The 24,108-nt window shown below is 35.0% G+C and overlaps 1 protein-coding gene across 9 annotated transcripts in view; it reads left to right on the top strand.

Moving 5' to 3' along the window:
* PHF14 (PHD finger protein 14) overlaps positions 1–24,108 on the top strand; it is a 172,125-nt gene that overhangs the window by 93,282 nt on the left and 54,735 nt on the right. For 8 of the 9 annotated variants that reach the window (XM_026077876.1, XM_026077871.1, XM_026077875.1 and 5 more), the window contains one exon: positions 23,226–23,343. In XM_026077876.1, coding sequence (XP_025933661.1) covers positions 23,226–23,343 — 118 coding nt within the window. Of the gene's footprint in view, positions 1–12,220; positions 13,494–23,225; positions 23,344–24,108 lie in introns of those variants that run through there. The other variant, XM_026077881.1, reaches the window with a different exon arrangement.

Here is a 24,108-nt window from a genome sequence, read left to right as displayed (position 1 = left end):
ACCTTTCATCTATCTTCACCAGTTAATTCCAAAATAGATAAAATATTCTAGGCCTCAGTTCACAAAAATATTTTCATTTTCTTCTGTTCCTCCCAAATAAGGAGGGTTTTCAGAAATTAGTTTATCCCAGTCACAGATTCAATCACTTTCATAGGCTTTACTGACAAGAGGTGATATAATGAGAATATGTATTAAAAATAAAGTACTCTTTTCCTTTCAAAAATTATTTCTTCTTTTGATTCAGATAGAACAAACCACATTTCCATTATTAGTCTACATTATTGTTAGTGCACCTGCTCAAAATGTATTTAAAGATCTTTGAAAGCTGCCTTTTTTGCCCTTCATTGTCATAACGCAGTCTGCATTCTCAGTGTAGTATTGTGATAAAGTTTCCATTTTGTTTTAGTTTTGTGTTTCATCCTAAGTCATGTATTTGTTCACTGGTAGTATGTTAAATTATTTCAATGACAATTCTACTGGTGTAAGTAAATTTGAGTTTGTGCAAACATGACTTTGGTGTATGTTTCATCTGAGTGTTCCTTTTGAAATCAGTGGAGCTGTTCACATAAATCAAAATCTGGCAAAGGGGAAGAACTAGGTGCATTGCATTTTCTAGATGGAAATTGCAGCTAGTATGAAAAAAAAAAAAAAGCAAAGTAAGTGAAATACTGTCATAACTGAAGTTAGCAAGGGATTTGCTGTTGAACTGCAACAGGAGCAGATGTTTACTCTGTGGGTTCTCATGTAACCGGAAGAGTGATGGTACCTAAATAGTATGTTCTTACAAATGTGTCATGTGAGTCAGGAGCGCTTAACCCTAAAAGACGGATAATTTTGTTTATAGATTCCAGATTTGATAAAAATAAAGAAATGTAAGTGAATAAGTTGTACTAAATTTTGGTGGATTCTCATAACTAGTATTCATGATTACACTTATGTGGCAATAACATTGCTTAAAACCTGCAAAACATCTCTTATTTGACTTCCATTGTTGTCATAATGAAATACTTCTGATCGGGTCCCTTTCTATTGCTTGAGCAAAAACAGTTTAGGTAAGCTTGTTACAATGTACATCATTATATTATTTCACTGATAGTTTTAATTCTATGAGAATTTAATTATATAATACCTAGCGCAGAGCTGCACAAATAGAGTATCTTAAACACTTAACAAGCTTTTGGCATTGTTTTATATGCTACTAATTAACAGATTTTTTTATGTTTTACAATTAGTCTTTGTCATTGCTTTTGATTTATGGATGACATTTTGCTATTTTCTTTGCATACACACCTTCAGCCATGGCATATAAAAACATCTGATACATTTTAACAAATTTAGTTCTAAGCAGTTTGTCTAATTATTTTCAGATGTCGTATATGGTTTTTTAATATAGCTGGATTGTGTTGTAAATGTAAATATACATATTGTTTATACATATTCTATAACTTACAGCTTCATTTGAAAAAACAATCATAAATTATATCATGCTGCTGGAATAGTTTGAAAGAGAACCTTAATTCCTGTGTTTATCTTGGGTATTTCATATTTATTCTATTAATTATTTTTCATTAGAGACTTGTCATTTTTGTTTTAGAAAGTTCTAAAAATCAAGACTGAAAATTAATTATGAAATTGCCAGGGCGAATATTTGAAATTTTTACCTTGAAAGTTCTAATAATTTTATATCAATTTGGACAGTTTGAAACTTTCTTGCCTTTCCAAAAAAATGGTCCAGTCATTTGGATAAGTATTTTGAAATACAGGAGAATATATATATGCTGTGCAAGTGAATGCATTATGTTTTCCTTAGTTTTCTTTTCTGACTCAGATGCATTTACAAACTACAAAATAAGATGCAGGCTATTCTGTATTTAGTTTTTTATTGTAGAGTTGTAAACATCTGTGAATAATAGTTTTCTGGTTTTTATTATGATGGCTACAAATATGCTTAGATGTGCTCCCAATTATAAAAATTATCTGCATAACCTTTTTCCTTTTTTTGGCTTTTACTGAACAAAACATTTCTGCTGTCTAGGTTTCAGTAAGTTATAAAATCACCTTTCAATCAAAGATAAGGACCCTTATTGTGGCAAGTAACTTTGAATTTTAAGATGGCATCAGGGGCATAATACTTTATTATTTGTGAACGAGACTGATTATAAATTGGACTTGGACGCCTCTTAGAAGTCTGGTGTTGGCACGTGGACAGTTAGATGCTGTCTACAGGAGAGCTTAGAAGGTAATTTCTTACTGTTCCTTGTAACTGACAGATATCCACTACTGACCCAGATACTGATCATCACAATTTTTTTCCACATAGCTGCTATCCTGATCATAGGAATTAGAAATACTAAAAACTAATGGCTCATGCAGGGATTACTCTAACAACTGAAATGAAAGCTTCTAGAATATCTAGAACAAGTTATCATAATTTCTTGCTTGTCTGTTTCCCATACAGTAGGTTGCAAATCTACAAACTCTTCAGAATCACAGAATGGCTGAGGTTGGAAGGGACTTCTTGGAGATAATCTAGTCCAACCCCACTCCTTCTTTCTGACCCTTTGCCATCCTTTGAGTTGACTAATCGTTAGCTGGAACTGTTAGGTTATTCAGGACTTGCATTTAGAAGGGGAGAAAGTTAGTCATATAAAGGTTGGTTGGAAAGGACCTCTGGTGGTTGTATAGTCCTACCTCCCTCCCATAAAAGGAGTTACCAACATTAGAGCAGGTCATTTGTGGCTGTGATTAGCTAAGTCCTCTAGAATACTTCTAGAGATGTAGACTGCTAGCTCTCTGTGCAACCTGTCCTAGTGCTGCACTACCCCTCACAGTGAAAAAGCTTTTCCTAATATGTAGTCTGAACCTGCCAAGCACAGCTTGTTGCTGGTACCCCTTGTGCTATCATCAGTTGCTACTGAGAAGAGTTTGGCTGCACTGTCTTTGTAACTGCCTTTCAAGTGGTTGTGGGTTGCAGCTGGATTCCTTCCTCTTAGCATTCTTTTTTCCAGACTGAATAAGGCCAGCTCCCTTAGCCTCTCCTCATAGGTCATATGCTTTATGTCCCCTGCCAGCTTGGTGGCTGTTAAGTGGACTCTCTGTTTTCTCCACATCTGTGTTGAATTGGTGGGCCCAAAACTGGACATAGCATTTTAAGTACAGCCCCATCAGCACTGAGTGGAGGGGAATAATAACCTCCCTTGATTTGTTGGTCTTGCTTCTGTTGAATCATACCAAGTCTGGCATTCACTTTCTCCTCCAGGTCCTTTTTAGCAGGGCTGTTACTCAGCCAGCTGGTTCTCAGTCTGTGCTGATTCCACCCTCATGCAAAATTTCAGACTTCTTGATGTTCTGCTGGTCTAGTCAAGTTTCTCAAGCAGCTGTTGGATTGAAGCTTACTGTTCAATGTTTCAGCCACCCTTCCTAATTGAGTGTCTTTCACAAATTTGTAGAGTGTGAATTTTTGTCTCATTATTACAATCTTTAAGGAAAATACTGAATGATATTAGCCCCAAAATTAATGACTAGGGTACTTTTCTTGTTATTGGATACCATCTAGAGTTCAAGCTCCAGTCTACTACTCTTCGAGCCCAGCAATCTAGCTGGCTTTCAACCCGTTCATCTGGTCTTGTATTTAACTTAGTAATGATAATGTTGTAGGAGACTGTTTGAAAAGCCTTACTCTGAAGTAAAAGTATGTTACAACCACAACTCTTCCCTCGTTCATGTAGCTAATTTCAATATAGAAGGCAATGAGGTTGGCCAAACATGATCTGCCCTTGGTGAATCTTTATTGATTGCTTTGTGTTACTTTCTTGTCCTTCTTATGTTTGAAAATGACTCCCAAGATGATGTGCTTGTTGATATTTCTGGGACAGAGGCGAGGCTGACTGGCCTATGATTTCCTTGGTCCTACTTGCTACCTTTTCTAAACACGGACATGTCATTAGTATTATTCCATTTGTCAGAGGCCTGCCTTGATTGCCATGATTTTTTTTAGATCTTAGAAAGGACCCTCACAGTTGTATCAAGCAGCACTTTCAGAAACATTGGATAATCATGTCTGACCCCATGGATTTGAAGACAGCCTCTCTGAGTAGACCCTGAATTGCTCCTTTCCTGCTGTTGGTTGTTTTTTTTCCTTCCCAAATCATGCTTGTATGCATGGGAGTCTGAGAGCAGGTTTTGACTGTGAAGACCGAGGCATTGAGTAAAAAGGCATCCAGTACATCTGTCTCTTCTGTGTTATATGTCACTATTCAATCCATATTTCCTCTGAACTACTTTTCACTGCTAACATTCTTGTAGAATTCCTTTTCGTTGCCCTTTGTGTTCCTCACTGGAGTTCTAGGTCCCTCTGGGTTTTTGCCTCCCAATTCCCTTGTTTCCATTTCTTATATGTTTTCCTTTTGCATGTTTAATTCAGTAAGAAGCTTCTTGGTTAGCCAAGCAGGCCTTCTGCTGAATTTCCTCATCTCCTACATAATGGGGTGGTGTGTTTCTGAGCCCTGAATACCTTTTCTTTTAAAAACCGACCGTCCCTCCCTTGATATCATTCCCTTTCATAGTAGCTACCCACAGGATTCTGCCTAGCAGTTCCTTCAACAAGCCAAGGTCTCCTCTTCTGATGTCCCTGATACAGCTTCTCATTGTGTTCATGATGAAGTAGTAAACTCTTCTGTAATTTTTGTATCTTGGCAATTATAAGAGACTGTACTTACACCTTCTTTTGTTCTGTGGACATGATGTTATAATAAGCAGTAAAGTTTCGGTAGTATTATTTATAGTTTAACTTAAAAAAAATTTAAACCTGATCTTACTTGTGTATTTCACTGTCATTGCAATAACTGTATCACAGATTGCGAACTGTGTTATGAAATACAGTGGTTTGTTAATCAGTTTACATGTCATGCTTTATATTCTAAAATGGCTCACTAATACTATGATATTTTTAAGGTTTCTTGTAGTGCCTTTCTTGGAAGAAAAAAACTTTACACGTTTCTTGAAGAGGGAAAAAAAAAAACATTACACACCTGTTAGCCCTGAATCTGTGTTTTAGATTGAGCAGGCAAAGTTAGTCACATAAAGCCTGTTACCTGCAGTGGGACACCTCATACTTATTAGATGTGTGCTTAATAGAGTAGCTGAGCTAGAAACCAGAATTGCTACTTTGGCTTGGATTTTTATTTCCAATACAAGCTATAAAAATATACAGGTATATTTACATAATACTTAGAAAAGACAAGTGACAGTACTCATAATAACAGAAGTTCACTTATAGTCACAGTACTCGAACAAAGAACTTGTATAATATATAAAATTTAAACACTTTCTTTGAGTCTGTGCTGACTTCAATTTTGTTGACTACTGATGGATTAAGTCGTAATTGCACAATATTTATGCAAGACATAACTTTGATGGGAGGATATTGTTTAATTGTTGTTACCATCACCAGCATCCAAAGCCTTTTGGCCTAGCTTAGGAGCAAGCAAAGCAGTTGATGCTGAGGGTTATATTGTAGATTTTCTGCAAATGTTTCTGCAGGCATGTCTAGACAGCAGGCTGCTTCAGAGCAGCGTTGAATGTTCCTGCTACTATAGATAGTATAACTCTTATAACAAAACTCTTATAACATTAAAATACATAGGTTAGAGACATACAAAATGAATTGCGACAGAACTTGTATTATCTTCTGGGATACAAAAAGTTGGGAAGGCACTGAAGGACTACCAGAGCTCAGTTGATTTTTAGCCCCATTTTCATTGTTAATTAATTAGATTATCAGAGGGARGCTTACAGGTTTTGGTCTCTAAGCCAGCTAGCCATTTTTAATTTGTCAAACATGTTTTGTGTGCACGGATAGTATCAAATGAGTGAGTAACCGCCAAGTTACCTCTGCAGTGCAAATGTTGTCTTAACTATTTGTTTCATTTCATCCCATCTTCCTGAACTCGAAACAAAAAGAAAGGGAAAAATAAAACCCAACTGGTGTGAGGAGTATATACCAGCTGGCTTTCCTGTGAAGCAGTTTTATTTTTCCAATCATAAATTTACTTAAGTAGGAGATCAGAATACCCTTTCATCAAATCTTTTGAAAAAGATATTTCAGTTGTTTAAGAAATACAAAGTTTTGATTTACAAGATCAACATTTAGATAATTCAAAATTAAGACAGTCTGTAAATCAAATTTTTGTGTACTTACATAGGTAAAATAGCTTTTTGAATTTCAGTGCCTACATTGCCTTTGCTTTTTGTTTTGTTGGTTTGACTTTTTTGCGTGTTAAATCCATCTTGTTGCGTGAAATAATTGAACATAATATGAAACTTTGCTGTCAGAAGATATGTCTTTAATGAAATTTCCCATCTGTTGACTTTCAGAACCAAGATAATATAGAAACTGAAGAAGAACTGAGCRTGTGGTAAAGTCATTATTTTTGAGAGGGTGCTGTAAGCTTGTGAATTCCACTGTTTCAAGACAATTTTAATTGTATCTTATCCTACTGACATTACCACATGGTTACTCTTGGCTTAATTATACTACTGTTACAGTGATAAATTTGCTCTGTGTCACAGTATTTGAGGAAGATCACAATCATTAAAAAAAGAGATTGAAAATCAGTTTAGTATTTATGAATATTTTTGTAAATATAAAATTCTGTTTTGTAAAAGGCTCCATTTCTTTTTGAACCAACACCTTTTTAAAGCAGCTTTTAGGACATACATTTAGAATCTATATTGCAGTCTTCAGTCATTCAGTTAACAGAGAAACATTCTGTGAAATTCTGTGTTTTGTACTTTTTAAAAGAGATGACCTGCCAGCTACAAGTTTTTAGCAACATCTATTGTCACATCCTGTTTCAGATATTGATTCATCATTGATTTTATCATTCTTAATCATTCAATTATCCAAGTAGCTGAAAAGTATCACCTCCTGAAAGAAAGAAAATGACAGAAGTTAAATCCTGATTTGATAGTGATTATAGTATTGGGGGGAAAAAAACAGTTTTATGCTATATTGCAACATACAGGAGTTGAATTGTGAGCTAGATTTTTAGATATTTTATTATTACCATGGAAACTGCAACAAAGGCATTTTCTCATTTGTTACATCTTTGAAAACAAGAAGAAAACTGCAACCGATGTATTTGTGAGTTTAGTCATGGATCCCTCTAGATTACTTAGAGATGAGTAGTTTGGCCTAGTCTGAAAGTAAAGTGATTTGTCTTTGAGATGAGATATCAGAATTCATAAGTTTTTGCAGTGCAAAAGAAAGTAAACATTTTAAATTTACCTTAAGAAGAAATGAGTTGAAAGAGTTGTACCAAACTTTGGAGAAAGTATCTTGATTAAAGAATGCATTTATGCACATAAACCACTCTGAGGTGCACATCAGAGCCAGTCTGTGTTCCCCTTGCCTCTGATGAAACATAACCAAGGTATCTTAGGTTTAGTACTGCACCAAAGTATGTGGACCGGATCTGGGAATGGTGGCCCATTCATTTCCACTAAAGGCTTTGCTCACTCCTTATCTTGACCATGATTTTTTTTCCTCAAAGTTTATTCTGTTTAACTTTAATTGTGAAGTTTCTACCAATAGACCTCTTTTCTGTTAAAAGTATTGTAAACTAAACTTGTATAGGAAGATTTAATATTGTATGTATCATATCTGTGTTTACAAATTATTACGTTCATTGCATGCCAAGCAGTTTTCTCTTTTGGATGCACTTAAGTACTCAACTGAAAATATGTACAGTTTGTTTCAGTGTAGATTGCTCAGTGTAGATTTACTCAGGATTGAGAATTAACTTTGTACTATCATATGACCTCATATTGTGCAAGCCCTAACTCAGTATTTTGGTATATAATACAAAAAAGCGTATATTCTACTATTTGTTTTTATAACTACTTAATATGCTAGCAATCACCAGATTTGGACAAATTCCTGATTTAGTGTTCAGTTGAGTACTTTTTTTTTTTCTTACAGTGAGCGCAGAGATTAATCTTAAATGCTCTCACATGCTCATTCTAAATAATTGCAGGAGGAAGGAGGAGTTTTGCTTTGAGTGGAAAGGGATAGTCACTCCTTGCACTTRCACACTGGATCAGATAGAGACAGCTGCAGAAGGAAGATATGCATTGCAAAAAACAGATCAATTGGATTCAGTCACGTCCAAATGAAATTACATCAGTCAATAACCTTCCTTTCAAGTTACTGAAATCTTCCTGGCCCAAATTTGTCTTGTCAGGTTACTGAGTTTTGCCAATGATTAAAGTATCTTGAGATTGCTTTGATAACGTCAAGGACCTTGTTGTGACAAGGTCTGTAAATGCAGTCTCTTAAAAGAGAAACCTGGGTTTCATGTAGAGTATTGAGTGTAGTGTATTGACTGATTTTTTTTTTCCTCGCTCTGTGTGTTGGTTCTCTGAAGTTTGTATTCATAAAAACATTGCAGAATGAAGGAAAACGACACTTCTAATACCGAAGGAAGTCATTTCACATATCTGATACCAATATTTTATTTAACCTTTTGTATAGGATATGTAGTTTGTTCGAGGCTTTGAAAGTTTGAAAATGTATGCTTCACTTATTTTAAAGTGGACATGCYAGTGTTCAGAGCACAGATTTCTGTAAGTCAAGACTACTGTTAGTTGTCTTTGTTTACCTCAGTCAACATGTTTATGCAGTGACCACCTCTCAAGGTCAGTATTTATACTCCAGGGTGGCCATTACTAGCATGAAGCAAAGCTTTTCTATTCTAGCAATACCTTAGCTACTGTGTCATTCTGTGCTGTGGATGGACTTTTTTCTGGTCTGATCAACATATGTATTAGCAAATAGAATTCTGAAACCTGTAACACATCCACTTAATGGAGCTGTAGGTACACATTAACTCCTGAGATCAAGAGGTGTGCCTTAAGTAGCCTGAATTAAAAAAAAAAAAAAAAAAAAACCACGCATATGACTTTTATTCCCTTCGGTGGGTTTGTTCTTTGCCTTCCAAAAGGATACTTAGTCTTTGTCAGCATTTCTACTGTAGTTGAAAAGCTCCATTTTCCCTGTCTTTCATTACTACCTTATCTCATCAGAGTAAACATTTCTCCACTACCCCAACCTGCTCAAATACCTCTGCAGGCTTTACAAAGTTAGAAGGTGTGTGAGTCCTAATGTTTTAGAATTTATAAGGTATGTTGAAGCAGTTTACCTTCCTTCAAACCTTTGAAGATAAACTGAGCATACATTATACAAATGTATTTTACTGGTGTCCAGTTAGCAACCAAAAACATGGTTCTCCTCCTAGGAGGTATTTACAGTGAGGAAAGCAAGTATGAAAATGGCTAAAAAGGAACAAGGATCAAACCTGCTAACATAAACATTGTATTTGTTTGCAGTCACTTTTCAATAGCTGTTACACAAATGAAGAGGGTCTTTGGCAATTCTGTTGCAAAATACCAAAATAATTTGTGAGTTTCTTGTGCTATAAATTCCTTTCAAAAGGAAATTTGCACAAGGACCCCCACGACATATTATTTACTAAACTGAGGAAGAGGGAGGAGATGTGTCCATGTGTGATTAGGGGCAGAGTGAGAAAGGTTGAGGTGTTTTTTCTTCCTCTTATACTAGAACTTGAAGGAAAGTGCCTCATAGTAAAGAAGAGCCAGCAGAGAACAACAATTCTTCTAGAGGAGAAAATAATACAATTGAAAACCTCATTGTTGAAAACACCTCACTACTTATGATGCTTTTTTCTAGCTGCTGGTTGTTCCATCTACTGATAGGAAAGATAGGAAAGCTGTTCACTTTTGTCCACTGTTTATTTTAAATTTTTGTTCTGGGTAAATCCTTTTCCCAACTAAGGGTGGAAATGCAATTTCAGGTATTCCAGACATCTCTGGGTACTGCAGTCAGTAGAAATTAGAATGGAAATATAGGTGACTCAGTTTTAATGTAAAACCTTTATAGTGGATTTGATTGTAATTTAATAAGTGCAAGGAAGTTTTTAAACATGCATTGTAATGGGACCAGTTCTTGGGTCGGAGAGCGTTGGGAAGTGAAAGGTACGGATGATAAAAATCAAAAGATGAGAACAGAACTGGAGAAAGGAAGTTAGTGTAAGAAGTCCGGGAAGAAATGTTAGTACATAGTTTCCCAAAATCAGTAATCAGTTATCAGTTGAGTTTATGGTTTACAAGCTAGAGAAGGCTGTTGTATTTATCCATTTATATTCCTTTGTCTTCTCTTTTCAGCAGTCTGTTGCTGGTTTAAACTGTATGTAGAAGTAATTAGTGGTTTGGGGTTTTTTACTAAATAGTACTTTGGAGGTGAGAGGGGTGAAGATAATCCCAAATTTGTAAAAATAAATGGTATCAAGTCAAATTTTAAAAATAATACAAATGGAAAAATTGTCTAACCAATTCAAAAGTAAATTTCCTTTAAAATATTAGTAAATATTATAATTTGCTTAAAAATATCTGACATTCTAAAGAAGTATTATAGAAGTCACTTGTATAGGTATAGGCTGTTCCTAGTTCCTATTCCGTGCCTCTGTTTCTGCAATGTTATCTAAAAAGTACTACCAAAAAGAGGTTCTTGGGTTTGCTCTATAGTTAGAAGTCTCCACTGTGAACCTTGTTTGGCTTTCAGTGCTTTTGGATTTGTGAGCTTATTGTTAAAATTTAATTTATTGTATTTGCTCAAATATCCCTTACTAGCCCAGGTAGGTTGTAGCCCATCACACTCCACTGACCTCACTCAGATGGTACATTTGCAGCTACTCGTATTATTGAAAGGATAGAGAAGGCACAAAAATCTTGGGCTTTCTTGAATCACGAGAGAGCTGATGCAACCCCTCATGGAGCCTCATGCACACTGAGGTGATCAGAACAAGACCAGTTGTACTAGCTGTAGGGAGGGAATTGTCCTGAGATGGCTGGTAAAAGTTATTTCTGATCTACAACTCAGCTTTTGTTCTATTTTCTTGGGGGGAGAAAATACTGGCATAGATGTAGTATCACTGCAGTTTGGTACACCTGATTTTAAAAAATTTAATCATGTTCCAAGACAGAAATGAAAGGAGAACTGAAACAGATTTACATACACTGCTTCCTTCATGGCCCTTTGTGGATCCTTACACTCAAAATTAAATGTAATATAGCAGGAACTGTTGGAACAAGTGGCAATACTGTAGCTGCTGTACTTCAAACTGTAATTTTTTTATTTTAGGAAAGTATGACAGTAGTTTAGAATTTCTCTTTATTTACAATTCTACTTTAATAAATTTCAAAGCGGAAAATTAAAAGTGCAGCGTAGGCTTTATGTAGGTCTGTCTTTGAAAACTGATGTATATTTGATATGCCAGCACAGCTCAAAGGCAGTGCTGATTTTTTTTCCACTGACAATCTCACAAAACAATCTTTTTTGCATTAAAAAAAAACTTTTTTGCATTAATTTCCTATATAGGAGGCAGTTTTAAAGAGATCAAATGTGGAGAGTGAAGCACTTTAAAATTGTATTTATTTCAAAAAACAAAAAATACATCCTTGAAAATAGTTTAGTACATAAGTTGTGAAGGTGTTAAAAGGCAAGAAGTACGAGGAGGAAAGGAAGAACATGTAAACATCTCTTGGCGAATGCTGTGAAGACTTGAATAAAGACATTGTTTTAGAAACGACTAAAGCATTCTGTGTAGTGAAATAGCAAGCTGAATTTTGGAAAAAAAAATCCATCACTTAATACTTCATAAGTCCTGTCTCTCTTTTTTTTTTTGAAATCTATTCTGTAAAAACAAACACAGTTTTAAGCTGTAACACAGTACACATGTTGTTTCTGCTCGTTGTGTGGTCAATTCCATGGCTACCTCTGTGAGGGTTTCAAAACGAGTGAAACACAAGCTTGTATGATGATTGAGCCTACTTGTGTTAAGTTGTTGCTTTTATGATTAAAACAAAAAAAAAAAGGAAGTTATCTTTTATCTATCTTGAGATGGACTGCCTTTGTTCTTTGAGCTTTATTGAGCAAAAAGTCAAAAGGCTGCTATACTTAACACAGCTCAGTTTTATGTTTTGACACGTAGAGATCTTCGAAGTTTGGTATGTCTTGTACTATTTGGATCTGACCATACAAGTTGCTTGAACCTAGTGTGGTGTTAAAATGTTTCATAAGACAGAGCAGAGCTGCTATGATCTTTCAATGTTAATATTTTTTTCTTATCACTTTACTGTGTAGATATCCTTCATGAGACACAACTCTGCCACAACTCATCCTCGGAGGCAATCCTGGAAACCTCTTTTATAAATATGATTTTAAAATGTGGATAAAGCTCTCAATAGAGTACCTAAAGTAAAGGAGAACAGCTATCCTGTCTCTACCATAAGCTTCTTATGACAAAAAGTTGAGTTTACTTGTCAGGCTTGGATAGAATGTAATTGATTGGTTTGTTATGTGGACTGACAAGGTAGTTAATTTGCCTGCATTTTTTTTGCACTAATCAGGAACATATCGTGTGTGCATTGTTGAAAAATCCCGGATAAATGTCTTGTCAGAATTGTCCTATTAAGTTAATGTCTTTTTCCCCTGTGCTTCCTTGGCAAATGATGTTATGCAATACTTGGATTCACTGAAGAGTGACGGAAGCCTGTGGGACTTAAATATTGTGCGTGTGGTGATATTGAATGAAATAAGCAATGGTTTGCCGTCAGCCTCCTGCTCTGCTTATACACAGTTTAATAAGAACATTTCTATATAAAACACCGTGTTGTACATAGAACTTAATGTGAAAAGGATTGTTTCCTATAAAAATGTTCAGTACTCTGATAATAAGAGACTTGTAAAACACTTGAGACTTACTATTCTGAAGTAATAGATTTGCCACGGAAGAATTGATTTTGTGCTTATTAGTATGAACTAATTGTTTTTAACGTGGACATTTGAGTGAATACAACTTTATATTGATTTCTGGATCACTATTAAGAAAAAGAAAAATGAGTATATGCAGACATTGTTTGATTTGGCTTACTTCTCTGGCACTGTTCAGGACAACCTTATTTCCTCATAACATAAATATGAAATTGTTATGTAAGTTGGGAAGGGAATGAAGAAATGATCACACAGCATGACAGCTGAGATCTTCATCTTCGTCCATATATATCCTGGTAGATGCAGAGATAGTATTTTGATCTACCAGCAGTACTGATCCAGTTCTTAAATCTCCAGTAGCAGTATATTGACATCTTCATCGTTTCATCTTGCTTGGAGAAATTCTGCTCAAGTGCAATCACACTTGTAACTTTACAACGTATAATCTTTGAATTTCTTGAGATATGATGGGTTTTGTCATCTGTCAAGGCACGTTTCCATTTGAAAGTATTTTTTAACCTTAAATCAAGAAAGAAACTATATGCTGTAATAAATAATAGCAGAAATATACAGATTTGTGTATACTTACCTACAAGTCATATCTTACTAGGGCATTTCATGTTTGGATATTATATTAAATAAAATTGACCTGATGTCTAACACGTCGTTTTATTTTAAAAAGGGGGAGGGACGATACCAGAGTAAGATTTTTGTCTAAACTGTCTCATAAATGCTTACTGTTCTGTATTGGCAAGGCACACAAAGAGGCCTCTAAAGTAAAGAAACGTGCACTAGGAAATAGTTATTCATTCAGTAAATCAGTTTTTAAGAATACATGAATCCATTTTAGAAAAAAAGACTGAGTTTAGTAATCATTTGTCCAGAATTCTAAAGTACACTAAAAAGTTACATCCGGACATTGTGCTAATAAGAAAAACAGTGCCTGTACATAATGCAGAATTAAAAAAGAAATAAGTCTAGAAAACAATATGCACTGTGATTTATGGTCAGTTATTAGCTAGCATAGTGTAGGCATTATGAGTGGGAGAGAAATGAAAAATGTAAGATATCTTGACTCTCGTAAGACTTCTAAAATATTTTTCGTGTGACATTCTGCTAAGTAAGCTAGGGAAATAYGTTAATCAAACTACAGTAAAAAAATATGCGTAGAGCTGATTAGAAAAGCAGACTAGTTATCATGGTTTCACTGTCAAATTGGAATGATGTTTCACTCACTGGGTTCCACTCAGATCTGTTCTGGATTCAATATTATATTTTTATTAACTTTTGATTTAGTGTGTTAGCTGCTGGAATAAAAAGCTTGGTTACATTTGGAGGTGACACCAGTATGATGTGAGGGACTACGATGGTAGAATTAAAAATGAAGTTTTAGGAAAGCTTCCAGGAAAAAAAAAATGTAATGCAGAAAAGGGAAAGGCAAATTACTATGTTTAGTGGATGATTATGATACTAGTTAGGAGATATCCATCTTCAAAAAAAGTTATGGAGGACTGGGTATATCACAAAATGATCATGAATCGAACTGATTGTAACTGAGATGTACAAAAAGAGGTGTCCCATTTAATATCATAAAAATAATCCTTCTGTTTTATACCTCAGCTTTGGAAAAGCCTCAGCTAGTGTATTCTGTCCACGTATAGGCACCATTGTTCAAGAAACATGTAGAGAGATTCCAAAGAAAGCCAAAGGAGTGGTGAGAAGACTGCAGGAAACATAACTGAAGCATAAGGGTTAAAATAGTTGGCTTTCTTTACTTTGGAGAATCCATGTCTTCAAACCAATCTAAATTCATAGAAAGATGATGAAAAGAGAAGTTGCTTCAAAGAAGGAGAAACAAAAAAGAAGCTGTTCTTTGAATCTGGTTAGACCAAAGATAAGTCTTATTTTGTAGCGAGCTGATTTCGGATAGGCAATAGAAAGTTTTTTTCCTAACAATAATTGTGCTAGATGAGATTGTTAGGAAAGCTGAGCAATCTCTGTCACCTGAGGCTTTTAAGGACAGACTAATGTGTGTTAAAAACTGTCTGAATATTGTTGATACTCCCTTGGGCATGTCTTGTTTCCTAAGATGGTTTCTTGCTCTGTTTTGTATGATCATTCTCCAATACAGCTTTTTTTAAAAAGCTTTTTTTTTCTTTCCTTTGCACTTTCCTATGATGTTAGGTATTAGTTTAGTTTTCAGTCTTTCTCTCTCCTTCATATGATGTATTATGTCATTTGCCTCTCTTTCTGGAAAGCCAAATGAGAACAGTGGATATTTCACCTTTTGAAAGAAGTTTGATGACACTCTTCAATATGTGAGGGACATTTGTAGTAGTTCACAAAGAATACACCATTAAGTTTAGTAGTCTGAACACCTGTGAATGACACCATAGCTGCAATAATGTATTAGGACTAGAATGTACTTCAGGAAAAATAATGCAGCTTTTGCTAATACCTTTCTTAAAGTTAACACATTTTTTCAGTTTGTTAATGATGGCTATCCTAATCCTTTCAGAATTTCCTGTGTTTCCCAAGAAAGAAAACGTTTTGCATCTTTTTGGGGGCTGCTCTTTGTGTAGCATTTTTATATTAGTATGTGGCTTGGAGGCATGGTCTTCAAAGAAATACTTTATTTGAAGTTAAATACAGTAAATACAAGTTCTATGCGCTAGTTGTACAATATAAACAAAAATAAATACATCTGGCATACAGTTTACATCACTGTATTCCACTCCTGTATATGGACACTTGATGAATTTTACAAAATAGTTTGTCAAAGCTATGTGTTTTATAGTTTATGAAATACCATGAGAGTGAGAGAAGTGAGCACTTCTTGCTGAAAGGAAGCTGTTTACTAGTAGGTATAGTAAAGAATGTTTCTTCATAGTATTTGCATAATTCATTTTGTACATGCAAACTAAGTTTCATGAAACAGATAAATTGCTGGCCATTCAGAAAAAATCTGGATTATATGGAAATGTTGCATGAAGCAAGTTCAGAATAGCTAGTTCAGAATCTTTTCTTACCCATAGGCAGTCAGTGTTAAAGGTTTTTTTGTTTTTTTTGTTTTGTTTTGTTTTTTCTTTTAAGTGTTAAAAAGTATGGATAAAAATAGGTGGGAGAAGTGGCAGTTTGGGATTTTGCATAATAAATTTGCCTACATGGACATCGCTGGATGAACACTTTCTTTTACTCGATTGTGTTATAAATGATTGACAGTATTTGTCAATTTTGTTAAAATGAAGTATTAGATATTCAGATGACATAATGATGGGAGGGAATAGAAGCCACGTTAAGTGTTTTTTTACTTTTGAATTTGTAGGCAGAATGTTTTGTTTAATCTTTTTGCTTAAAATAGAACTTCTTCCTAAAGGTCAGAGGCATAGCAATTCATGCTGTTACGTATGGTAACTGGTGCTAAATACAGGATTATTTTAAAACTTATTTCACGTAGCAGATGCTGAAAAGTATAGCGTAGATCCTCAAAGTGAATGAAGGTTTTTGCATAGGATTATTGTATGCTAAAGAGAAAAGATGGTTATTTTATTAATATTGGACAGAAATATAAGTAAAATAACCATTAATAAGTTCAGTTTCCCACATCTGAAACCATATAGGTGCATCATCCTGAATCCATTTTTAGCTGAGAGTGAGAAAGCCTGTCCTGCTCTATTAAGTCACGTGTCTGTCTTGCCCGTATACTGTCTTCATCAGTAATAGGTAGCAATATATTTCTCATAGAGAGGTATTAAAAACTAGAATGTAATAATCATCCTGCTTCTTTCACCTTTCAGTATTAGCTCTGTCCCTCAGTCTTCCATGCAGAGCAGAAGAGAGAGAGAGTCTACTCTCCCATCTAACATTATAAACTGTGGCAGTCAGGGACTTTATGCTTGCATTGTACTTAGCACAATGGAAATTTGAATGTGGCTTTTAATCTGGATTACTTTGTTTGTGCCATAAGTATTATTCTTCCCAGAAAGAGTATTTACTTTACTTTAAAACAAACAAATGAAAATGTTAGAATCCCAGAACAACTTAGGCTGGAAGTGACCTCTGGAGGACATCTGTTCCAACCTGCCACTCAAAGCAGGGCTGACTACAAAGTTAGATCTAACTTTAAAATTAGTTGAATATCTTTGGGAGTAGAGAGACAGCCTCTCAGGATAACCTGTTCCAGTGTTTGAAGAGGCTGTATCATTAGGCCATGTCATGTTTAATATTCAGTATTGAATGTATGTACATTCACCTCAGAATTTTAGTGCTGGAACCAATCCCTGATGCCTGATGCTGAAATCACCTAAAAGCTTGATTGACCTGTGTAAGGGGAGTGTTTTAAATTACACTGGTGCTAATGATTTTTTAAGACAGAAACTGCAAAACACCTTGATCATCCATTTTCATCTGTCATACTTACCGACTGAGGCGTTAAAAACAGGAAATAGAAAACCAGCCTTTTCCATTTTACACTTAATCATAAATTTCTCTGTTGCTAAACTTGACAATGTTCTGCCTGATGAGTCTGAAAGACAAAATGTGGTAAGGATCTAGACCTTTTAATTTTTATTTTAGACTTTTAAATTGGTGTCTAAATACAGGGTCATATCACACTTGTATGTCATAGGCCAAGTACAAAACACAGCAAAATGAAAGCAATTTCCATTGGAATCCATGAAGCAGAATTGAACAGTTTTGATGTAGAAGGGCAGTGTAAGGTGTGAAGATTTAAAATATTTTCACTTTGTTTCAAGAGATGTCAGAAGCGAAGGCTAAAAAGAAGAACGTCAAAACAGTCCGTAATGGAAAAGTACTATTATGTTGTCTCCTCTTAGTGAGGCAAATAAGCATACTTTTTAGACAGCGTAGCAATGCAGTTGGTATACTAATCTGCAGTTATATCCCTATTAGTTTTTTGATTAATTTTCTTTTTTAAACAAAGGGACAGGAAAGTGACGACTTTGACATTACTTGTAATAGTTGATGTTATTCCCCAACTCATAGTATTCATTGCTATCCACCAGAAGTTATCTTTCCCTTGGTCCAGCTACAGTTAAGGTATCAAAGGAGCACTCCTCTCCTRTTTCAGCACAAAGTCAGTCATCTTAGATTTTACGGTTTAAATTTGCTTGAGCTACATCAGCTTACTTTGTATTGGGGAGTGCTTACATGATCCTTTTCATCAATTCTATCAGGCAACCAGTAACGGGAAACAAAATGATGACTATGGCTTAAACTGCCTTAGCTGTTTTTAAATTGTTTTTCTGAACCCAAGAATGTGCTGCAATCTAAAATTAGCTCCTTGTGCACTTCTCCAGCTGTTTACGGTTTCAGAGTGGTCCAACACTGTTGGCCCCTGAGGGATTAAGAGGAGAGAGTCCTGTGCCTGAGAAGCAGCATCTGTTCCTCGCGTGTTAAGAGCCTGTAATCAGAAATGGGGTCCAGAACAAGCCACCAAGAAAAGATGCTCATCAGTAGAGTCTAACCCACACAGATGTTGGAATAGCCATCGTGTTGCCRTTCTGAATTAATGGGGTTTGAGTGAGCCCCCATCCCAGTTTAGTTCTCTGTGAGTTTAGAAGTTCTGGATTAATTTACTTGGAAGTTTGCCAGAGTCAGGCTTGTGTGACAGGGATCTCTAATGGTGATGATGATTGGTTGATAGTGTATCAAAGTTTAATGTCCTTTTTCTGTTAAAATAGATTTTTTTCTAAGCCATTGTGATTGATAGGGAGTAGTGTATATATTTTGCAATTTTGTATTTTGTTCAACATGATACCTTTTAGCCTGACACCGTAGACAGTGTGCAGTGATGTGTACATAAGTGAGAGATTTTCTGTAATCTCTGAAGAGTATTTGTGAAGTTGTATTTAAAGATTAGCTTATTAATGTTGTGTTTCAGGGACATGTAGGTAATTACTTTTATGGCTATAGATGGGTGCTGCTGTCTTGTGAATGCAAAATAGGTTTCTTCACTCTGTCTGAGTCAGCTTTTTGTGATTTTTTACATGATATTAACTAGTGACTTACAAACGTGCCAGTGATGGGCATATTCTGCATTCACTGTTCCTTTATAAAAGCACAGGTCTTTTTCCCTAGTGCTAACGTAATGACTTCTGAAGGCCAATTGATAAGATTCCCTCCTTTGCAGGTAGATGCAAGGTAATGAATTGGATGTGTGCTGGACTTTGTAAATAAAATGAGATTGACCCCAGCCATTATCTCATTTATCTTATTTACATTGTAAAATCAGTATCTACAGTATTGATTAGAACATAATTAGTTAATTATGAACAGGAAAATGCAGAGTTATGTAGGGCTTGAGCACAGCTGGCTGTACTGCTAAAAAAAAAAATAAATCCAAGAGGATGAGCAGATGGAGATCAATTCATTAAAGAACAAAGCAGACAGGTTTCAGGTATGGAAATGCCTAATCAAGCCTTGCCATGAAGATGTAGCTGACCTTCATTCGATATTTTTATAAATAAAAAATGTTTTCTTCCATTATTATTTACTTTTTAAACATTACTTCTGAATTCACCTTTCTTCTTCTCACTCCATTTTCTCTAAATACGGTGAGCATATATCTATCTTCATTAATTGCTGGAACGAGGAGCCCAGCATTTTCTAATTTTGATATATAAGGTGCTTTCAAACTTGTTAAAAGCATTGATAGTAAGCAATTACCTGTCAGTTAAAGATAATTTAGGAGGTAAGTTTAGCTTACCTTTATGTGAATCTCTGTTTTTATTTTTGCAGAGTTTTGGGTATAGCTATTAGGCCAGGCCACTGAACATGGCTGTGCACTTAATCACATTCAGAGATCATGTAGTTAACCCATAGTTATCCACAAATAATAGTAAGATAAAACATTCGCTAGTTTAAGGACAGTTTTGAAGATGTGACCTTGAATCCAGAAGGTTTTGAACTGAATTTTTAAAATGAAGTGAGCAGAGAGGTTGGGTTTTTCCCTTGTGTCTTTTTTTTTTTTTTTTCAAGCACAATAGTTTAACTTGGACTATTTAACCATCTTCAGGTTGGAAATGGATGATATTTGTTAATGACAGTGCAGTGTGGATCCTTTGTGCTGTCAAAGTCCGTATTGTGACTGATCTGTGAGTACCTTTAGTGAAAGACTAAGACTGTGAGCACAACACCTTTCATGACCCAGCAATTTCACTCGATAATTAAGTTTGAAAGTATTCTTTTATTTTGTGTTGGTTTCTTATTTACCGAATCTGACAGTGCATTTTCTATCATCTCATGTTGCTAGACAAAGGAATGCTCCTAATAATATATGCCTAAGGACTTAATAATCTCACTTTACCAATGCCATTTTAACCTAGGTGTAAGGTTTTCTTTCTGAATTAGTTAAACTGTGACTGTGTTTATGCATAACAATCTTGTTTTGTGTACTGAAATGTAAGCTTCGCTTTCTGTCATAATTCAGTCTCATCAGACAACAGAGTTGCCAAACAGCTGGTGCAGCTGTGAAATACTTATGTTTGAGTCCTGCATTTTTTTTATGGGTGTGTGCACCAGCAACGTGCTCTGAATCATAGCTGCTTGTGTCCAGTGCTGCTGAAATAAAAAGTCATGGCCAGACTTTCCTTAACTTTCATAGGAATGCTATCGGCCTGTCGTCAGAATGTGGGGCTAAAAGCATCATCTTTAGCCAAGGTACTACTGCATGTATTCATCACCTTTCTCCCAGCATCATGCTCATGGAATTTGTGGAGTTATGTTCCACTATCCAGAATTTGTACTCTAATAAAAAATAGTATGAAGGAAATGTTTCAGAAACTTTGGGATAGTCTTACTTTTACAGATATGCAACTTTTAATATTTTTGATATGTGATGGTATGCTTCTATTATTTGGCTTTTCTCAGCTGTGCAGATGCAGTTAGAAAGTATCAGTATCTGAAAACTTTCATCTAGATTCCTTTAATTTGTTCCAGGAAAGTGCTGTTTTTGTTCTGCTAAACTAAACAGACTTTAGTTGTTATTAATTTTTAATTTAAATATTGTAAACATTCAGCTTTGGAATGGGGCCTCAAGACCTGTATTTAGTTTCATGATCTGGTTTTTTCAACCCAACCTTTGCTGACCTCATCAGCGTGCTTCTGAAACGTGGCTGAAGGTGCAAGCAGAACGTAGCACATTCCAGGTACAAAATGAAGAAGATGTAGGAAGAGATAGCAAAGTGTAATTCTGAAGAGGAAGCAGTTTTTGTTGAATGTGTAAATGTTTCTTTTTATAGACAATCACCTTAGAAAAACCACAGCTGAATACAATCTGAATTAACACTTTGAAGTCAGATGTAGATTTTARGATTAAGCATAATACTTTGAAAATGTACTAAATCAGTCAAAAATAGTGTTATCCCATATCATGTGTTGCTTAGAGGGTCCCAGGTAGTTTACAAAAAGGGATTTCTGATACGCCCTGCAAGTGCTTATTTGTGGAATAAGATTCTAGGTATAGAAATAGGTTAGTATGATTATATTCCTTTACAGATGAGAACATTGAGGCTCAAAGGAAGTTTAATCATTTGCTGAAGGTCACACACACTGTTAACAGAACCAGGTGACAGGGTGTGGGAGTGTAACCTGTCTCATCTCCCACTCTCAACCTTTTTATTATTTTAGTATGCCTTTCACAAGAAATAAAACTGCTTAGATTTCTAATTATAAGTAATGTATTTCTGCACTAGAACTTCTGTGTCTTTAAAAACTGAAAAGTATGGTTTCCCTTTTGAAGTGTTTCTCTTTGTGCTGGAATTAGGTTGTGTTGTTACAAAATATTCATGAAGATATAGTTTGTAATATGGTATATCCCATTTTTTAAAAATACCAAAACCATATCAGGCCAATCTTGCACACTGGTAAGCTCTCATTACTGCTTTGAATATCTGCTTGACAGAAGACAGTACGTAAACATGCAGTGCCCTTACCAGTGCTCATGGGTTATGTGTAACTGCTGAAAACAGGGGACCTACCTAGCATGCATAGCCTTGACAGCAAGGCCACAAGTGTTTACTCTGGTTAAACAATCATGTTGACGAAGCGGTTAGTTCTTTTTATGAAGATTAGTCTTGGGAGAAAAATCACATGAAGATTTTATTCTTTTAAAATATAGCTATATGCTCTGTTGGTTGAATCCTCTCTGTGATGCACCCTGTGTTCTGTTGATAAATGATATTTCTCTATTCTTGATCTGATGATGGCCATGCTATGTTCTTGTTGCAATTTTCGGAGAATTTTTTGTTTGTGCATTTTGCAGAGGAAAATGAGTGTCAAGGGAAGCAGAGAGTGAAAGTGCAGGGGATTTCTTAAAGATTTTAATCTTTAAACATGTACTTTATTTCCTATTTTTGGATTATTTTTATTGGCTTTAATTCATGAAGCTTTAATTCAGACCTTAAGGACATTAAATGAAGAGAACCTGACAAAATTAAATTTGAAAAAAGCTTTCTTTTTCACACAAAAGAATACAGGGGGATATGCAAATAAAGTGAAGAAGATAGCAAGTTCAATAAGATATATTAAAATCTTTTTCTCCTTTTGAGCATATTTTTGTACTGTCTAATTTAAAACCCCTTTCATGAAGTACTTGCTTTACTGCAGCATATCTTCAATGCCAGTGCATTAAGAATGTGTGAGCAAAGAATAGTATGATATATATTTCGAGCTTCATATGTGGACCAAATGTAGTACAAAACACTAATGAAAGGTTTATTAATAAAACAGAAAACTATTGTGTGTACAGAGGGCAGTTTTTATAAGTGCAAGATGACAATGAAATGCTTTTAAGTGAATGCCCCTACCCAGTAAATTGAAAGAGAATTCAGAAAATATTCTGTGCATTTATCAACCACATAGTCATAGTTTTAAAAAATACAATTCATAGATGTAAATTATACTTGAATTAGTGGATATATCAGAAAACATTGTGCAAGATTTGCCTTGAAAAAGTGAATGTGTAAAACATTCATCTTGAAACTGAAAAATGAATATTGTCATTATCTTAAAAAAAAAATTAAAGAAATTTCTGAAAACATTCTAAAAGGTAACCTTGAAGTATCTTAAAATGTGAGTTGCTCGTTATCCATTTTTTCTTTAATTTGTAAGTCTGTTAAATAATGTCATTTATATACAATCATGCATATATAAGATATGCATCACAAAGGGGATTCATTAGTGTTTGCATCAGAATATTCCAAATAAGACAGAACCTACCTGAAATGTGTTTTCTTGAAAATATCTCTTTCAGAAAATGTGCATTCTGTGCCATGATAATGGATCAGGAAATCTTGCGTGAGAGTTGCAGGGAAGCTCTGTCTAAATAATATAATTTGTATTTTTCCTTTTGCAGATGCGATGAATGCAAACTCTGCTACCATTTTGGCTGTCTAGACCCTCCCTTGAAAAAGTCTCCCAAGCAGACTGGCTATGGATGGATTTGTCAGGAATGCGACTCTACATCCTCCAAAGTAAGTTAATTCATCCGGTGCAAATAGTTGGGGTATTTTGGTTTTAGCAGTCTTACTAACCATCTGAAGTTTTTGTTGGAATGCTCTGCATTGCTCTGCTCTGAAAACCACAGTGAAAGCATAAGGTTATGATTTCAGATCCTCTGCAGAACAGGTTAAAAACAAACTGTATGCAAAATGGGAATATTCTTAATCAATAAAGAGAATTTTATCATTTTATCATTTAAATATTTTCACAGTAAAATGTTCTCCCTCAGAAAAAAAGATTAAAGATGCTATATTGGGATTGACAACTTTATTGACAAGTGATAATATTTTAGGAATAATACAGAGCAGAAACCTCAAAGGATGAAAATAGAAAATATGTCTTTTTCAATATGACTGAAAATGATTTGGAAGAGTGCATCTGTTCTTTTTTTTGGGGGGCGGGGGGTTGTTTGGATTTTTTTTTGACTGGAGGAGACTTGTGAAGGGTGTATACCAAACAACTTTATGTTGTTTGGGATAACTTGACCAAGGACAACATTTTAAAATTAGAGGTAAACTTTTGACAGAGATTAACTTTCTTTAATAATATTAAAAGTAATTGTCTGCTTCTGTAGTACTGACCGATCAAAGAAATAAAGTTTTTGATTCTTTGTTTTTCTGCCCAAAAGCTTGCTTAGTACTGACATTCTTTTCTATCATCACTGTAACCTCTGAAGAGACACTTTCCACTTGATTTTTAAAATTGGATTTAAAAAATTCAACTGATATATCACTGCT

Source organism: Apteryx rowi, unplaced genomic scaffold, assembly GCF_003343035.1.
Source record: "Apteryx rowi isolate R43461 unplaced genomic scaffold, aptRow1 scaffold_465, whole genome shotgun sequence".
Lineage (NCBI taxonomy): Eukaryota > Metazoa > Chordata > Aves > Apterygiformes > Apterygidae > Apteryx > Apteryx rowi.
The sequence above is the reverse complement of the archived record's forward strand: the minus strand, read 5'-3'. Positions and strand labels throughout refer to the sequence as shown.